Source organism: Nelumbo nucifera, chromosome 5, assembly GCF_055504915.1.
Source record: "Nelumbo nucifera cultivar China Antique chromosome 5, China Antique-T2T, whole genome shotgun sequence".
In the NCBI taxonomy this organism is placed as follows: Eukaryota; Viridiplantae; Streptophyta; class Magnoliopsida; order Proteales; family Nelumbonaceae; genus Nelumbo; species Nelumbo nucifera.
This window is the reverse complement of record NC_142653.1, coordinates 629,382-649,540: the sequence shown is the minus strand read 5'-3', so window position 1 is coordinate 649,540 and position 20,159 is coordinate 629,382. Positions and strand designations below refer to the sequence as shown.

Genomic DNA, 20,159 nt, shown 5'->3' with positions numbered 1-20,159 from the left:
AAAGACGGTGGAATTCAATCTTATAGCCGTTGGTGGCTTTCTTGCTCGTTGGGTAACGGCAACATTTTCGAATTTCAAATGTTGGAATTCTTTAAGATTACGAAAATAACCCCAGATGTTAGGTGATAATTACAACCGCCTTGATCGGGTCACTCGGGGTGGCATGAGTCGGATTTAAGGTGGGAATCTGGTAAGGATGGGATACCAACGGCAAACCCGATATATTGCTATCTCTTTGCCTTTCAAGTTTCATCTCGCTTATGCTTATAGGTTTGTGATTACTACTGATTTTGCGATCGAAGTAGGAAGAGGAGTCCGGATCGGATCTGCTACCCACTACCCACATCCTAAAGATATACAAGTTTCTTTTCCTTCCCTTTCTTTTTTTCTTTTTTTTTTCTCTATATTGAGAAGTGTCATAATATCCCAGCTGGTAGGAGCGTCCGCACATGTTAAGTGTTCTGCGCTTTTTATGATATCAGAAGATACGGTACCCGGAAAACTTTAACTACCACGTGAATTTGAATGAAAAATACAGTGGATTGGTCAGCAATTAGATTATACCTTTTTAGGTATGATACCTTTTCATCCCCTTGTTATTGATGGCGAGATTTTAATAACTTACGGCTGCAAATAACTGTTGGGACCGTTTGTTTGTTCGGCCCCTGTTTTGTGATCGGATCCGATCTCATTTAAAAAGAGATGAAGGGTTGAGCGTGCCTTGAAATTTGTAAAAATTGTTTTTTTTCTGTACATAAATGCATTCTCAGGGAACAACAGTAAAAATGAACCAGGGTGTATATGTGTATTAACCAAACAAAAGAAAAGGGTGTTTGTATGAATAAGGGTTCAAAATTTCGTCACTATCAGCCCGTATTGGCCAATACGGGGAACGGTCCCAAATCAATGGTACCATTCCTTATTTTTTTTCGTCATGCCAAAGGTATATCGATGTTGTATCAGTGAGTTTTGGTTATGTATCGGTTATGCAGTAGCATATCGGCTGATACACGATGATTTTATCGTTGTAGAAATCGCAAATAGAAGTGGTTTTGAAAGTGGGCTTTTAAATCCTCCAGAAAGCTTCTTAACCTTCCTAGAGTCTCAAATCTTGCAAAAATCTGCCAAAATGTCTATAAACTTGCAAGATTCAACAACTTTTTCAAGGTTCAAGGTTGTGAAAATAAGTGTGTTTTTTTCAATTTTTTTTACATTTTCAGCCAATGCTTTTGTTTTTTTTAGTTTGGATTCTTAAAAACATCTTTATGTATGTTGTTCTACTATTCTTGTGCAAAAAATTCCACTTATTTTGCTGCTATATGTAAATCTTTGTGAATATTTGAAGAAATTTCATAATAGTAAAAAATCTAAAAAAATGATTTTTTTTTTGTTTTTCTTGTGATCTACCTCTAGAAATTGATTATGTTGTAGATTTATGTATGATCTACCATGCCCACAAATCAATTGAAATTTATTCTAAATAATTGATTTTTTTAATTTTCAAAATAATATATATATATATATATAATAATTTCTTCAATTTTATGTGATCTAACCCTATAGGCTGAGTATGTTGTAGAGCTAAGACAAATCTAACATGGTCCATAATTCCATACATCAATCTATTCAATTATCATGTGAAAATTTTAATTTGTTTTTTTAATTTTTATTTTTAGATTATAAATATTTATTTATTTCTCTAATTTTTTTCTATGATCTAAATTCTAAAAATAAATATTTATAGTAAATATATGGATGATCTATTATGTCCATAAACCCATTCAATTTTTTTGTTGCATATTTACTTTTTTAATTTTTAGAATAAAACATGCAAAACAATTATTTGAATAAAAATAAATAATTATTTAGTTTTTAGAATGAAACATGAAAAATAATTATTTGATCTATTATGTTCATAAATCCATTCAATTTTAGAAATTTAGAATGGAACTAAATTAAGTACTTTATTAGATAGTATGTTTCTGTTCCCATATATTGATTATAATAAGTTTCTTTTTTTTTCATAAAATCCACTAAAACGTATTATTTTTATGCATAAATAGCTCATTTATGTCTTATACTTAGTGATATTGATATTTATTTATGATTTATTGGTGTATTTATAGCATTTTCATGTGTATCTTAATTTGAACCTTGGCATGAATTAACATTGAACTATCATTTATGATTATATAAAAAAAAGAACTAGCATTTACACCCTTCCCAAATGGAGCCTAACTACCAACTATTCTTATAGAGACCATTGAGCATTGGCATCAAAGACAAACTAATTAACGAGAAAATCTTGAGGGAATCTTGAGGTATGGATCATTTCTTTTGGGGGAAATCTATGATGCGGAAAAGATATGGGATGGAAAGAGTTTTGACCAATCAAAACTCACCCATGAATTTTGATAAATCGGAACGTTTATGGTTCCAGTTTATTGGTTTGTTATTTTTCCAATACCATATCTTTTCCAATATCATAGTTGAACTCTTTCTTTTGGCTTGTAACCTTTGTTTAGAATACCATTTTTCATCTATTATAAAAGGTATTTGTATGAATTCTTTATTGTATTTTGAAAAAAAAAAAACAATCCAACTATGGTGTACTCTAAAATCTTTATAGCAGGTTACAATCAAAATTTTTACTAGTGGCATTAAAGATCACATGACTCACTTATCTTTCATTGGTTCACTTTTCACAAAGATGCCATTGTATTACTTTATCACTAGTTTGCTCACATTTAAGTTATGTCAAGGTTCAAAATATCAATACACCTCTATGTATTAGCAGAGTTGTATCAATGCTAAAAAACAATTCACTTTTATTTTTTTTAGTTTTTTTACAAAAGTTGTTTTTAGATAGTTTTTATATATATTTTATTAAAAAAAAGAGGGGCTGGGACCAACAGATACGATATGATACACGTGATATGGGGCATATCATATTGAAATTTTGATCCTTGATTATGTTGCATCAATTCCATAGCATACACTTTTACCAAAAAAAAAATCCATAGGATACACCATATATTTTGCCCTTAAAAACATTCCTAAATCTCGGAAGCCCAACTTCTTTTAGTGAAAAAATCTCAATTCATGTTGGCATATTAAGACTTCACTTTTCCACCAAGGCCTCATTCGTTTGTTGGGAAATTGTTTACTTGGATAAATGCATTTCCTAGGTAGATCATAGATGCATTTACTTATGTTTCTATTTTACTGGGAAATGTTAAATAGGTAAATGAGATAATTTCTTAAAAGAGAACGAAATTTTGTATGTAGGAAGGGGTATTTTAATTCCACGATAGTTTGACCAAAATTAGGATATATTATTTAACTACAGAGGAGAAATATAAAATTTTCCAAAAGTGGCCCAAAAATAAAAAATGTGGGGAAATTTGGTCACCACCCTCCTTGCCCCCCCCCCCCCCCGACAATGTAATAGAATATCACATGAATTACTTAATAAATGATGGGATCTATGATCCCCAATTTCTAGGCTTTGCACATCAATGTGCATTAGTCAAATATTAGTTTACCAATACTGTGGTACAATAAGAATACGGAGCTATAAAAAGACATGAGCTTTCAAAAAAATCGTGTATCAATGTATATTAATATTTATAGTTACAAATAGAAGTGCAACTGGGCTGGGCCCAAAGGATTGATCAGCCCGTAATTTAGCTCAAAATTTAGGTCCTTGAGCTAGGCTTGAGTTCAAAAGTTTGGATTTTTTTTATTTTTTATTTTTCAGGTTGGGGGGCTTAGCCCGAGCTCAGTCCAAAATTATCCAGCCTGACTTCAACCCAAGCCTGACTAGGCCCATGCATCAAATTTTAATGCAGGATGATCTTGGGTTGGACAATTTAAGCTATAGGTCTTGGATAGAACTTGCACCCTTAGTTACAAATCTATACTCAAGTATTAGAAATCCATATTCAACTATTACAAACTTCTAGTCAATCATACAATTACAAACCAATACTCAATTGATACAAACTATTACAAAACCAAAAGTGACCATTACAATTTACAACCTAATATTTACTTGGCCTAAACCATTAAAAATTCACACTCATTACAAACCATGTATACAAATCCATACTTAATCATTAGAAACCATATTGACCAATACAAATCCATACTTAATCATTACAAAGCAATATATACTCACTTAGTACAAAACATTACAAACCCATTCAATTACAACATGTGAGTGACTTCAATAAACCTTGGGCTTACATAAATTGGCTTAAACATACCCTGACTTAAATATATCTTCTAACTCTTAAAATATACCTCAAAAATTTCAAATTCATGTGGGTGGTGGATGTATGTGACTCTCTCTCTCTCTCTCTCTCTCTCAGGTATGTTTAAGTCACCTACCCAAAAAAGTTACAACTATCAACTAATGTGTGAGGGAAACCTGGCAAAGTGGTTGTGAGTACATGTAGCTCACAACTATTGAATTATAATTGAGGGCCTCAAACAAAGACCACATAAAGAAATCCCAGACTAGAAAGGACAAGATGGTTAAAACTAAACTAGGCAATGAGAGGCAAATTTGGTACTAAATCAACCAAGGCACCTCTGGAATAATACGATGATGTTTTATCAAAGTAATATAAGAAACACACACTTGCGATGAGCATGGAAGGTTACCCAATGCCTATGATAAGCATAAAATACCCCTTGGGACCTGTAATGAGCAAAGAATGCCATTTGAGACCTACGATGGATGTAAAATGACATCGCAAGTCTGTAACAAGCTTAACACATTGATAATACCATGCGGTAAGCATAAAATGGCAGTTCATGCCATGATGAACTGTAGACGGCGTCCAAAACCAGCAATACCTGTTTATAGGTGATTTATGATTCTTCCAGTCATAGTGAGTTGTGACGAGGTGCCTCGAGGGCAATCAATGAAACGTTCGAACACATTAGTTGAGCCAAGATCTTGTCCTTGACACGTGGCTACGAAATAACCTATAAAGAGATGTAGCCAACACATGCCATGTAAAAATCCTTAGGAGAAAGGAAACTTTATTTTTAAAGGATATCGTTGGACACGTGGCAAAACCCCAATGGTGTCCCTTTGATAGCTGACATTAGAACAAAGATCCCCTTTTTCTAATAGGAAATGTCTTCTTTTAGACTCTTCTCCTTATAGCCTCAAAATCTTCTCTATAAAAGGGATAAGAGACCAACCATGGGGATACAATTTTGAGGACTCACTGATCAAGATCTCTCAAACCTCCTTTTCCCCAAAAGACTGAGCCTAATTGCAACAATAACCTAAGGTCAATTCCATTTTCGTCTTTCAAGGGAACCATCTCGTATTGCCCTACCACTGTACTTACAGTGGCAATGACCAAAACCACTTGAAGTTAATAAATTGCTATGATTGAAAACGAAGATCGTTTGTGGCACATGATGCAAAGTTTAAACAAGGGTGAGAAACCAAAAACAAATTTTGGTTTTGAAACAACTTGTGGAAGTGATTGACACAATCGAAGTTGGCTTTAAAGGTGGAGGCTTAGAAGGACTTGACTATTTCTTTGAACTTCTCTTGTGAGCAAAGATTGATGAAATGTTAATTGGACAACACAAGTATATATAGTTGGATTTCTTTTTTTGGACCCGGCTGGTTGTGAGCATGCAAAAGGAAGTGATGATGAAGCAATTAATGGGGGGCAAAGCGTTTATTGGGACTTGAAGATGACAATCGTGGAAGAACATTTGGCTATTGGACAAACATGGTTGAGATTGAGATTCTTCAATCACAAATTTCCACTACCGGTGCTTGACCCAAATCGGGTTGAAGATGAAGTTCACCTCGTAGCGTTGTGCTTGAGTTCTACTAGTTTGTCCTCCATGGATTTTTTTTTTTTTGAGAAATCCATGGATGGTTGATACAGATGGTGAAAAGACAAACTAACAATGTAAATGGATACACATGAAGCACAATGAGAGGCCTTTGAGCTGAACCATGGTCTCTGATAAAATATCATATTAGAGAAAACTTTAAAGATTGTCGTGCCATTTGATAAGTATTTTTTGAAAGATCTTCTGGAAGATCTGATAGCTAAAAGACATAGTGGGCTTTTACACAAAGATCTTGGCAGCCCACAGCCCGTTTGGTTGGAGGTGTGTCTTTTCATGCAAAGATGAGACGAAATAAGTCAAAAAACTCCATTTGGAACTTCTCGAAAATAGCCTAAAACGGGTTTCCCGTGTCTTTTTAGGTCTGCATCTTTTGATGGATAGATCTTTTCCCAACCAAAATAGGAAAAGGCGAAAAGGTAGGCTGCCAGGCTTCTAAAAAGCTGACAGCCCATGCGAAAAAATGCACCAAACGAAACCGCAAATGAGGATGAAATTTATAGACTGAGAATTCCTATCTCAATTAAAATTTTATCAATGTTTACTTTTTCTAATCCTTATCATCACAACCCAATTTTACCTTAATTCCTAGCAAATTATTCAATAATTACAAATTGATATAAATTGTTAGAAACTCTTGACCACCCCCCTAAAAAATGTTAGAAACCCATGTATGCTTGTCAATTTGAATTTTTTTTTCTTTTGTATATTTGAACTTGAAGTACTTTATCGATCAATGTTGCTATAGGCTTAGTTTGGAAGCAAGGTTTAGAAATACAACATACAAGGTTTTGTACTATATAATTTTGTATTTGTACTCTTCTCATTCTGAGACTGTACATTAAGATTAGATTGTAAGTCACCACATAAAAATAAAAAGATTCTTCCACCAAACCCATAATAATACAGTTTGTCAAAAACTCAAAATGGTGTGCTTTTAGATTGTATTTGGTTTGAAAGAAAAGGTAGAGAAAGGTCAATTTAATTCCCTGGCATTGAATTTTTTCTTAAACTATTTTATGAATTTTTCTATTAATATTATAATAACAAATAAAATAATTAATTATTCATTTAAGTTGGTAATTTTCTTGATTCATGTCATATTTTATTTTTTTTATCATTTTCCAATGTTTCCTTTGTATGTCCCAATAGTTCAATCCTCCCATAAACCGTTAACGCTCGATTTGGAAGGAGTACAAATACAAATATGTAGAGTGAAAAACCATGCATTTTCTATGATTTTGTATGTATTTGTATATTTGTAATTGCACTCCTTCCAAACTGGGTCCCCTCTTTAGCTTCACCCCATCTTTTAGGAGATTGGGTTCAGTGCTCACAAGACTGTTTTCACATGCTTTTATAGTCATGTATAGGGAATATCTCTATACTTGTATGCTTTTTTCATGGGGAGATATTCCCCATGCAAGGCATTGTGCGAATGGTATGAGCACGGTCTTGTAAGGACCAAATCCGAATTCACTTTTATCCACACTAGTATTGCGCACATGCTTTTCACATGGAAATTTTATAATGATGATGATGATTAGGGGGTGCAACTTGGGCAGGTTGGGTTGGGTTTGGTTGGGTTGAATATTTCCTAGGTCCAACCCTAAAGATACAAATCTTAGGGGCTTGGGCCTGACCCAACTCAAGGATAAGCCCAAATTTATCAACCCAGGCCCAATCTGAGCTTTAACCCACACAACTTAGATTGGGCATGGTCTTGGGATGGGTCAGATTGGGTTAGTTGGGCTTGGGCGGGTTTGAAAGAATTTGTGTATATATTTTTTATGTATTCATCTTTTAATGGGCTTTATGACCCAACTGTAGAGTAGAATTAATTGAAAACATGTACGCGTTTTGTTTACAAATATGCATTTATATACTTTATACATATACACATGTATACATAATTAGAATTTATATAAATATAATACACATATGTATGTATTTTTTTGGGTGGGCTCAGGTTGGGTTGGCTTGGGTAGCTCGAGCTTAACCCAAGCCCAACCCAAGTTTAGGATTGGGCCCAAGTCCAGCCCACAACCCCCAAAACTTATGCCCAACCCTTGCAAGAAATCAAGTTGGGACAGGTCGGGCTTTGATTAGACTGTCCAAGTTGCACCCCTAATGATGATAGTAAATAATATGCTTCCAAAATTTTCTACATTTTTTATATTTTTATGTCTAAAAGATATTCTTATTTGTCACACTTTTTTAATATGATGAATATATGATATTAGAGAAGTGTCCATATGTTTTTCTACAAAATTTATTGTATTTTTATAATCTTTTGTATTTTCATATTTTTTTAAAATTTTTATTATTATTTAACTATGACATCAAAGGTTGGTACATTTTGTTGGCTCACCAACAAATAGGAAGACAATTCCATTTTCGGATTGGTTTTAAATTTGTATTTTATTTCGAACATCAATAAAAACAATTATTCTTTATCATACTTATTTTTCCTTAATATGACTAATTAATATAGGATTTAATGAAAGAATGAGAGTTAATACTTTAAATATAAGACTTAATGAGAGTAAATTGAATGAAGAAAAATGTAGTATTTAAAATTACATTTTGTGACCTTAGAATTAGAGAGGGGCTAAATTCAAAAATAGGGGTATTCTACTCAAGAAAATAAATGTCAATGGGAGTTAATAACTTAAATGCAAGACTTAAACGATGAGATTATGAGAGTGATTTCATTATTTAAATGGATAGAAAGGTAATTGTTGAAATTACATTTTTATTCTTATAATTAGAGAAGAATTCACTTCAAAAATTGGGATATTTTAATCAAACAAAAGTTTCATATTCTCATTCATTCACACTTTTAATAGTAGTATAGATATAGATATTACATGGATTTAAATTTTGTTGGAAAAAATTAACTTAAGTTTGTAGATGTAATTTTTTTTTTTTAATTTCTATAGTTAATCTGGAGGTATAGAATGAGACCTGTGTGTAACTGCAAAATCTCCACAATGAGTCTGGAACCGCTGACCGCAGCACATTGCTGGCCATGCAGCAATATTTCTGCACATCTATGCATGTACATATGGTTGATGAGATGCATGGTGTGGCTATCATCTATGCATGTTACATATGGTTGCCAATTTTCTACATCTACCCACTGACAACAATTAGTTGATTCACCTTCAATTCTTGAATCAATACTTATTGGCTAAGTGCAAACAATTAAAGACGTGATTAGTAATTATAGAAATCTCAAATGAAATCAATTAAAGGTCAACATTGAGAGAAAAATGAAGAAAAAAAGCTATGTAATACCTAATTTAACCCCTATGGGGGGATTACAAAAAATCAAAACGAATCCAAATTCCTCTCGGTGCTATCTAACATGTTGATTGGAAAAGCATGCTAATTTGGGTATTTCAGAGCAGAGTGGTACATGATGAGGATAGGATATAGGCACATCTCTTTTACGGTTTTACCAATGCAATAATCTACAACAACAACGACAGATTAACCACATATCTTGTAAAAATGCACTAGTGTTACATCAATGGCCGATTTTCAGAAAAATAACAATTACAGCATGTTCCTTTTAAACCAACAACTTAATACGATTAGTAAAAGGAAAATTAAAGCAAAGTATGTTTTTGTGCTTTTTTGCTTGATATTGTGACTATTATTCTGAATTCATACACGTTTCATAATTGAATGAAATATAATGTTTTGCCTTAAAAAATGATTTATATACAAGTTTTACAAGAAAATGAGAATAACATAGATAGATGCAACCACGGAATGATTGTAAAAATTCGAGAGACCTTAAAGAGAAAGTATCCTAATAAAAATGGCAACTCCCACGTAGTTGATTCCCATCTTTTTGCTAATAAAAATAAAAATGGAATAGAAACCATCATCTCCCGACTCCCATGTTTATTGGGTAAGAGTCCAAAATCAAATCTGTTTTATTAGGAAAAATAATTCTTTTTTCTAACTGATCTATTTTTAAGAATAAAAAAATATAAAAAAAAAGAGAAGATTCGAAATTGTGATATAACACATCTTCTTGTATGAACATCTCAAGGCTTTTTTAAAAACCCTATATATTATATATATATATATATATATATATATATATATTTAATGTTAAGTAACATTAACTTGAGCCCATAAAAAATTCATTCGTCCAAATTAAACACCCAATATGCATGCTGATGCTATTGAGGGTTGAGGCCTTGAGTTGAGGGTACTTGGTTATGGCATATGGCCTATGGGTATGGGTATGGACTATGGGGTTGCGGGGTGGGCTACCCCGTCCAAGGAAAGGGCTTTTGTAATTATTCTCCTGCGTCGCCCACCTTGGTTTCAAATTCAATATTCAATACGTCTCGTTTCTTGTCACCGTCCAATCTAGGTTTCGTTCGTTGAATTGAACCAGTACCCACCTGCTTCAGCAATTACTGGATCATCTCCCCTTCCCCCCACCCTCCACCCTTCCCTCCGTTCTTTCTCCTCCTCTCTCTCCCCTCTGCTGCAACTTCCCCCCTAAAACCCCAAAACCCCTGCAGACTGCAGTTCACAAAAAGGAACATAAGAGGAAGCTGCGGATACTTTAGGGTTTCCATGTAATCTTCTTTTACCATTGTTCTATGTCTGCAATCTCTCAAAATAAACCCTACAAGTCACAACTCTTTTTCCATCTCTACTCCGAAGAGACCCACCACTACGAGGTTGTTTTACAGTTGAGCAGCTGGAGTACGTCATCCCCGAGTTTTCTTTTTGTCAGCAATCAATGTCGGTCAGTTCTCTCCTTGGTTCTTCTAATTTGAATTTCGTATAATGAGTAGTAGTCTACCTGCTTTTTATTCGAGATTATAGAGGGAAATCTGGGTCTAGATCGTTCATGGAGTTCGAACCGTTGAACATGGGAAACGAGGTCATTGAATTCGATATGCCCATGGGAGATGAAACCGTGGACATCGAACATCCCGTAGATGACGATGAAATGGTCGACAGTTCCGGTGGTCGGGAATTGTATATTCCTGAGGGTGATACGAATCTTGAACCTTACGAGGGGATGGAATTTGAATCCGAAGAGGCCGCCAAGGCTTTCTATAATTCATATGCGCGGCGTGTTGGATTTAGCACCCGTGTCAGCATGTCCCGTCGCTCAAGGCGGGACGGAGCCATCATACAGAGATCCTTCGTATGTGCTAAGGAAGGATTTCGGGTTGAGAAAGAGAAGCCGGGCATTGATGGCAAGGTCAAACGCCCCCGAGCTATCACCAGGGTAGGTTGCAAGGCTATGTTGGTAGTGAAAATACAAGATTCTGGGAAATGGGTTGTATCTGGGTTCGAAAAGGAGCATAATCATGAGCTGGTCCCGCCGGATAAAGTCCACTGCCTTCGGTCCCATAGGCATGTCTCTGGCTCTGCTAAGTCCTTGATTGATACCTTGCAGGGGGCTGGGATTGGCCCGAGTGGAATCATGTCTGTGTTGATAAAAGAATATGGGGGTATTAGCAACGTTGGATTCACAGAGCGAGACTGTAGGAATTATATGAGAAGTAGTCGCCAGAGGACACTTGGTGGAGACACCCAGATTCTTATAGACTATTTGAAGCACATGCACGCCCAGAACCCATCATTCTTTTATGCCGTACAGGGTGATGAGGATCAGTGTATGAGCAATATCTTCTGGGCTGATCCCAAGGCCAGGATGAATTATACTTATTTTGGAGACACAGTTACCTTTGACACAACTTTCAGGTCAAATCGGTACCGTTTGCCATTTGCTCCATTCACTGGTGTAAACCATCATGGACAGCCTGTTTTGTTTGGCTGTGCCCTTCTTATAAATGAATCTGAAACATCATTCGTTTGGCTGTTCAAGACATGGCTTACAGCAATGTCAGGTCACCCTCCAGTCTCAATCACAACAGATCATGATAGAGTGATACGGTCAGCCATCACGCAAGTGTTTCCAAATACTCGTCATCGTTTCTGCAAGTGGCATATATTTAAAGAAGGTCAGGAGAAGTTGTCTCATGTGTATCTTGATCATCCAAATTTTGAAGCAGAGTTCCACAAATGCGTAAACCTGACTGAGTCAATTGAGGAGTTTGAGTCTTGTTGGTTGTCCCTTATTGATAAATATGATCTCAGAGAGAATGAATGGCTTCAGGCTATATATAATGCTCGGCGGCAGTGGGTCCCAGTATACTTGCGTGACACATTCTTCGCTGAAATGTCTATAACCCAACGAAGTGATAGCATGAATTCGTATTTTGATGGGTATATAAATGCTTCAACCACCCTACAGCTGTTGGTTAAGCAGCACGAAAAGGCACTTGAGAGTCGGTATGAGAAAGAAGTCAAAGCTGATTATGATACAATGAACACTGCCCCTATTCTCAAGACTCCCTCACCTATGGAGAAACAAGCAGCAGAAGTTTACACGAGAAAATTATTTATGAAGTTTCAAGAGGAGTTAGTTGAGACTCTTACTTTCATGGCTACCAAGATGGAGGATGAAGGAACAGGTAACATATACCGAGTAGCGAAGTTTGGAGAAGACCATAAGGCTTACATTGTTAGGTTCAATGTGCTTGAGATGAAGGCCACGTGTAGCTGCCAGATGTTTGAGTTCTCAGGCGTTCTTTGTAGACATGTATTGACAGTCTTTAGGGTCACAAATGTTCTTACTCTTCCTTCTCATTATGTTTTGAAACGGTGGACAAGAAATGCCAAGAGTGGTGTTGTATTAGAAGAACGTGCCAGTGATCTGTTGAACAGTTGTCGTGAGTCTCTTACTGTTCGATACAATAATTTGCGTCACGAGGCCCTTAAGTATGTAGATGAAGGAGCAAAAACTATAGATATTTACCATGTGGCAATGGGTGCTCTACAAGAGGCTGCTAAAAAGGTTGCTCTTGCAAAAAAGAATGGTGGGAGGATTCCTATGGTCAATGGAACAAACCAGGTGGATAGTGTTACTGATGGAAGTCAGGCAAGTTATGCCACTGGGGGTAATCAATGGGGTTTGGGTCAACCTCAGACTATGGTCAGTTCTCTTTTCTCTTTGCAGTCTTTTGCACTCTCTCTCTCTCTCTCACACACACATTTGTTTTAGATATTCATATTTCACATTTCCCTGTTGGTAGGCAAATAACATGGTTACACTTTTTAGTTTTTACAATACAGCTGATGGTTTAGGAACACTTAAATATGGACAAATTCTTTTAATAAGAAAATGTGGGTCTTTTTCTTCTTTAAGCTAAATATGATTGGTAAGATATGATAAACATGTTATTTTTCCTAAATTTAAGGAACCTTTAAAATCCTACATGATCCTACTACTACTATCATCAATATCATCATTAAGAATTTAATAACACTTCCTAATTTGGGTGATATACATTCTTTTTATCCCTGAGATGGATTTCCAAAATAGAAGTGCAACATGTTTCTAAAAAGAAAATATCCTACACTGTCTCAGTTATGATCCTGTTGTGTATTTCCATCTGATGGGCCTTGCCAGTCACAAAGCCCTTAAATCATAAAAGGACAAAATGTAGACAGTGGCCTTTGTTGCAAATACACAGGCTTTGGGGTTTTCATGTTTTGCCCTGTTGTGATTCGTGACCTCCAAGATGACACTTCTCCAACATTAGCATTTGCTTTTTAACTTGTTTATCTAAAATGTATTTAGTTAAATATGCTCCACTGATCTAAAATGTATGTATGTGATCTTAGTTTTTCGGCCTTATTGATTTCCACCCTTGCTGTGGAAGCAAAAGCTGCCTGAGGAATAGATAAAGCCACCAAACTTTCCTTGGAGTAGAAGATTCTTAGGTGTCTCCTTTTATATAGTGAATGATGTAATCATGATATCCTAGTGGCTAATGAGTGTGTCAGAGACAGGAAAATGAAAGGTCAGCTGGCGGTTCTGATCAATTTTGATCTTGAATAGGCTTTTGATAAAGTTGATTGGGATTGTTTGTTGAGCATTTTGAAACTAAAATGTTTTGGCAATAGATGGCTGCATTGGATAAAAGGGTGTATTAGTACGGCTTGGTTTTTGGTGTTGATTAATGGAGAACCCAAAGGTTATTTCGGAGCCAGTAGAGGTTTAAGACAGGAGTGTCCTCTCTCCCCTTTTCTCTTTATCTTGGTTGTGGATGTCCTTAGTCACTTTCTTGAGCAGGTAAGGACCATGAACATGATAAGAGGGTTTTAAGTATGAAGAGAAACAATACAAATCTCACATCTACAATTTGCTGATTATATAATTGTTTTTCTGGAATCTGGTCTAGAGAATCTTACTCATATGAAGAGGGTGTTTCAGTGTTTTGAGATGGTATCTGTGCTCCATGTTAACTTCTCCAAAAGCATCTTGGCGGTAATAAAGATGGTAGAGAGCAGTCGATTAGTTTTCAGGAAGTCTTGGTGTGCAAAGTGGAGAATCTGCCTATACTACTTGGGGATGCCTCTAGGAGGGAATCCAAGAAACCCCCACTTTTGGGATCTAGTGATAGAGAAAAAGAAACTAGCTACTTGGAAGCAAACCTGCCTATTTACTACCTTTCAGTGTTTCTTATCCCCTTGAAGGTAAAATGCCAGATTGAAAATCTCCAATGAGACTTTCTGTGGGATGGTGGTGGAGAAAAAATATGCCATCTTCTCTTCTAAGCTGGGAGCAGGTTTGCAAACCAAAGGAGGAAGGTGGGCTGGATCTTGGACACATTAAGGGAAGAAACCTAGCTCTTCTTGGCAAATGGTTGTGGCAGTTCCCTCTTGAGTCAAACACACTTTGGACAGCTGTAATCAGAAGCAAATATGGGTTAAATGCCAACAGCTGGGATAGCAAAGTCCACTTGACCCAGGAGAATGTGGCAAACCCTTGGAAAGCTATCTCTGCTTCCTACACTAATTTTATCTCTTTTATTAGATACCGGTGGGGGATGGAAACAAAATTAAGCTTTGGACTGACCTCTGGTGGGGGAATCAAACCTTGACTGAATCCTATCCCCGATTGTTTTGCCTCACACAAGCTAAAGAAGCTACCGTTGCCTCTTGCTCTTATCCTTCTTCCTCTGGGATTAGTTGGAACCTTAGTCTTAGACGATTCCTAAGGGATGTGGAGATGACTGAAGTCACTAATCTCCTCCACTCCCTCCAAGAAGTTTACTTCTCCTTCTTAGACAGCCGTATTTGGATCCTTCACCTAGCCAGAAAGTTCTCAACCAAGTCTTTCTTCAAGGCTCTTGTTTCAGGTGAACAAAACATCTTGTTTCCAAGTAAGAAAGATTTGGAGCAAACTTGTTCCTTTGAGAGTTTCCTTCTTTGTGTGGGAGGCTTGCCTTGGGAGAATAAACACTTGCGATATTCTCTAGAAGAAGAACAGGGGTAGATTATGTATCTCCTCTCATGTCTGTATCTTGTGCCTCAGTGACGAAGGAAAATCTGGAACCACTTTCTGCATATAACCGGCTACAGTTGGGCTACTCCTGAACATGTCTTGGATTTTCTTAGGCAATGGCAGGGTATGGGTTTGGGTCAAAGAGGGAAAGCCTATTGCCGCACACTAACCCATGCAGTGCTACGGCAGTGTTGGAAGAAAGAAACAGAAGGGTTTTTGAAAACTAGAAAAGAATCATTGGAGATCTCATTTCCTACATAACCTTTTTATGCAAGCTCTGGATGACAGGCTGTGAGATCTTAAAAGGGGTTATTCTTTCAGACCTACAATGGAATCTGGTGGACATTTTGCATTCCTCTCCTTGGAATCCACCTGCTGTTAAGATTTCTCTAGGGTGGAGGAAATGGAAATAAGATTAAACTTCAATGGAAGTGCTGTAGGCAACCCAGGCAAAGCTGGGATTGGAGGTGTGATCTGGGAGGAAGATGGAAATATTTGGTGGGTTTACAGTGGCCCAATAGGGGTTGCAGACTCCACAAAAGCTGAGATTGTGGCTGCCTTAACAGGTCTCATAATTGCCAAGAATTTGGGATTCTGTAAACACCATAAAATGGCTAGGAGAGAAGGATAGGGGGCCTTGGCGTTTAATTCACTACCTGGATGAAGCTAGAGATATTATGGCTTGATGAGTGTAAGGATTAGATGGATCCCTAGGGAACTAAACTCTGTGGTCGATGGTCTAGCAAAATCCAGGATCCATAGGGATTCCCTGTTTAGTGACTGCATGTTACCCTTGTAACTCTTCTGGCCAGTCTTTGTTGCAGTTGTACACTCATGTACCCTATCCTTTGCTTTTAATGAAATTGTTACTTTTCATCAAAAGAAAAATGTAATCATGATATCCAGTGATGATATCCACTGACTGATTGATATGTAAAGATATTTCTCATAGATTGATCCAGTGAAGCCAATACCTTACATCCAGCAAGGATCTACACTATCTTCCTACCACCAAATTTATTTCTGATGAACGTTTTATTGTGAGAATGTTGGAGTTTTGTACTGTTATATTACCAGTTCAATTATGATTCCATTCTCTGATATAATTAGTTATATAATTTTATTTTCCTCCATTTATTATTAAATTTGTTAGTTCTAAGTTATGGTGACCAAACTTCCTTCTCATAATAATTAAATTTGTTAGTTCTAAGTTATTTTCTTTTTCTTTCTTCTGGGAGCATATAGTATTTCTACTGGATTTTTGCTGTCTGTAGGTCTTCTTGGATTTTTGAGATTGTTGATTCATATATAAAATATTAAATTGAGATCTTGTATGCTTGGTGGCTGAATGATGGAAATTATGTTGCAGTTATTATGTAAGATAATGCCAAATTTATGAACTACTCATGCTATAAAAAATTCGTTGTGTTTATGATCATATTGTCTAAATTTGCTTGGTCTTCCTTCACATTTAATAGATGGTATAAGGTATTTCTTCAAGGTAACTTTTGACAGAACGTGCTCCTTCAATTCAAACCATCTTAAATTATATAATGGTTGAATTCGTGGCCATTGCAAGTCCATGTGTTTGGACTGGGGGTGCAACTTGGTGGGCCCAACCCGAGCCAACCCAGCCTACAATTTTATATGGACTGGGCTTGGATTTTCTGTCCTTGGGCTGGGCCTGGGCCCAAAAGTTCAGTTTCTATTTTTTGTGCGTTCTCAGTCCTAACCCTTGGGTAGCCTGAACCTGGCAGGAGCCCAGGCCAACTATATTCTATATACATATGTATAGATGCATATATAGACACATACTTGCATGCATACATGCATATATGCATGCCTTTTTTGGAAAACCATACATATATGCGTACATGCACAAATATACACATACATTTATATTAATTTTTAGTGTGGACTGATTGACCAACCTGAGCCCAACCCAACTACATCAAATTTCACTGCATGCCGGGCCGGGGTTAGACAGTTTGCGCTTGACCTGAGGCTCGGTTCAGGCTTGGTTCTTTAGGGCCAGTTCTTATGGTTGGGCCTGGTTGAGCTTAAACCCTGCCCAGCCTTCCCTACTTGGACCTCTAGTTTGGATAAGGCTCACGTGGCCTACAGTGTCAGGAAGGGACAATTTATAAAAAAGATTATATAATGGTTGAGTGATAAAATACTTCATGATGGCGATGCTTTATCATTTCATTGATCAGAAGAAAGAAAGAGACATCTAATCATTTCCTTGTATGAGACAATATGTTTTTCTATGGTGACTTGCTTTTTATACCATATTATTTTCCTTTACAGGATGAGAAAGACAATAAAATCATGGAATTATCTCGTGAGCTTGACCGTGCAAATCGGAAATGTGAAGTCTATCGAGCAAATCTACTGACAGTTTTGAAAGACATTGAAGAGCAGAAACTACAACTTTCGGTTAAAGTTCAAAACATAAAGCTCAGCATGAAGGATTGAGCTTTGAAGGGACAAGACAGTATTAACATATTTTACCCTTCTCTTCACTCGTACAGAGAAGAAAAATGTTGTGCTATGACTTTCATATAGTGGTAGGTTTTGATCGCTATTCAGGTTTGTACCCTTGTTTGTTGGAAGTTTCTGGATATGGGATGTCCATGCATGTGCACATGGATGATTTCAGATCTCTCTCTATATATATGATGGTCATTGTTGTATCAAACATCCCACAACATCGTAGTGATTGAACATGTAGATGAAGTACTGCAGGCAAGTGCTATGTGTGGCCGGCGTTTGGTGATTGCCACAAGTGGAACTTGATCTTGATCAGCTCTGGCACCCCGAGCTAAAAGGGTTTGTGTCTGATTTTATATGTGGATGTACATATTATTTTTCTTGAAGTAATTGACGGTTTTTTTTGTTCTTTTCATTGTGTTAGTTGAAATTGGAAGGATCACTTTTTGTGCAAATCTTCTAGTGTATCTTAGTTGGACCTGTTTATCTATGGCTGGCTTGTACAAAATCTGCAAAGGTATAACAAAGCTTTCTCAAATAACATTTTTGAACACAAGATATTGTACATTAATTTATTTAAAAATAACACTGTACGGACACTTGATTATTGCTTTGGTATTGCTGTGCACCAGGAAATTGTATAGTTAAATTATTAGACTTTCCATAATCTGCAAGGCTTTCTGAACTATTGTTGCAGGATGTGGTTCTCTGTTCTCAAAGTACTTTTTATTTTTTGGCCTCCCGCTAGAGCCATAATATGATCACGAATTTATCAAACAGTTGCTATACCTGATGTCTGTCAACCTAATTTGGTATCTGAAGTTGCGAATTAATAGCCAACGTTCCAAAAGATGATGGATTCACGGTTTTACTTTATATAGGTATAAATCCCAATGTGGCTTATGTCCGAAACAGTCTCTGATTTACATTTGACTTGTCCCTTGCCTGTATGCCTTGATGAATTAGTTATGCAGAAGAGCTGATACCTGAGTGGGATTTTACTCAATTTGAAAAGTGTGTTTTTGATGCCTCAGTTTTTTTCTTTTTTTTTTTTTTTTGTCAGAGAAAAGAGAACTACTTCATTAATAAGGAACACAGGTTCTGAAAACACATTCCTCCTGGTTGTTGCAGTCCACGCACATTAGACTTGTAGCCATGGTTTTTAAAATCGACCCGGTGACCGAACCCGTCAGGGATCTGTTACCAGGTTGAATGGTCCGACCATTCGAACTGAGTGCTTGGCCCATTCTGACAAAAAACTAAAAAAATTCAAAAAAAAAAAAGTCAACTATTTGAACGGTTAATTGCCCGGTTCAGTGGTTCGCTGACCAAAATCAACAGTTTTGGGGGGAAATGGAATCGATCACCTGACCGGTTCCTGGTTTTTCCGGTCCAGTCCAATTTCGAAAGCATGCTTGTAGCAACTCTTCCTGTTTGCGGGTCAAAAGTTTTGTCACCTGCTGGATATTTCCATTTGCATTCTGTGGAACCATTGAATCTTCTAACAATTCTTTGTATTTTTGGTAACAATATGACTGAGACCTAACTTACATGACAAAAATGACTTTTTTTAGGTAGAAATAGGATGAGCTACACGAGACGGTAGCTCAACCCCCAGGAAGGCTTGCTCCATAGAGGGAAATTACATTTGAATGGGAAAATGCCTCCTTAGCCAATCAATCAGCAGCTTGATTCATTTCTTTGAAAAATATGATGATATTCCACTCCACTTGATAGATGCTCTTTGGTCTTCCTGCATTCTTCCAGAATTGTCTTCAGTCTCTAAGGCTCCTGGGTCTTCTTATTCTTATTCAGGCACTAGATCACCAACAACGAGTCTCCTTCAATGATGATGGATTGATGGGAGAGTCCTTGTAGTTCAAAGCTAACTAGTGGGCTTCCCATGCAGCCCAAGCTTCTAATGGAGGTATCACCAATAAAATACGCTTTCACTTCCAGAATTCTTCCAGTAGAATTTCTCATTACACACGCAATGGCACAAGAGCCATCACTCTTTCTCGATGCATCAAAATGAATATTAATTTTGATCATCTCTCCCGTAGGACACTTGCAAACAATGGACTTACAAGACTTATAGCATGATATAACCCCTTCCAAAATGGGGTTGTTTTGATTATCTATAAACAGATGAAGAGCGTGCTCAATGATAGTAGCAGGATTGCATTAAGATTTTTAAAGATTTTATCGTTTCTATTCTTTCACAAGAACCAAAGAATACAAGTGTTTTTCTCTCTTGATTGATCTTTGTTAATTCCTAACCCATCCATAAGTTACACTTGGTTAGCTATAGGACAAGTCTTGAAAATATGATCCACAGCCTCCTCCCCACACAAATTACAAGCAATATCGG

At 36.6% G+C, this 20,159-nt stretch overlaps 1 protein-coding gene across 1 annotated transcript; it reads left to right on the top strand.

Moving 5' to 3' along the window:
• The first annotated feature begins 10,096 nt into the window (after positions 1–10,096).
• Positions 10,097–18,487, top strand: LOC104603833 (protein FAR1-RELATED SEQUENCE 5-like). Its single transcript, XM_010267996.3, has 2 exons — positions 10,097–12,937; positions 17,606–18,487. The coding sequence occupies exons 1-2, from the start codon at positions 10,778–10,780 to the stop codon at positions 17,771–17,773; spliced, it is 2,328 nt and encodes a 775-aa protein (XP_010266298.2). The 5' UTR covers positions 10,097–10,777; the 3' UTR covers positions 17,774–18,487.
• The last annotated feature ends 1,672 nt before the right edge of the window (positions 18,488–20,159 follow it).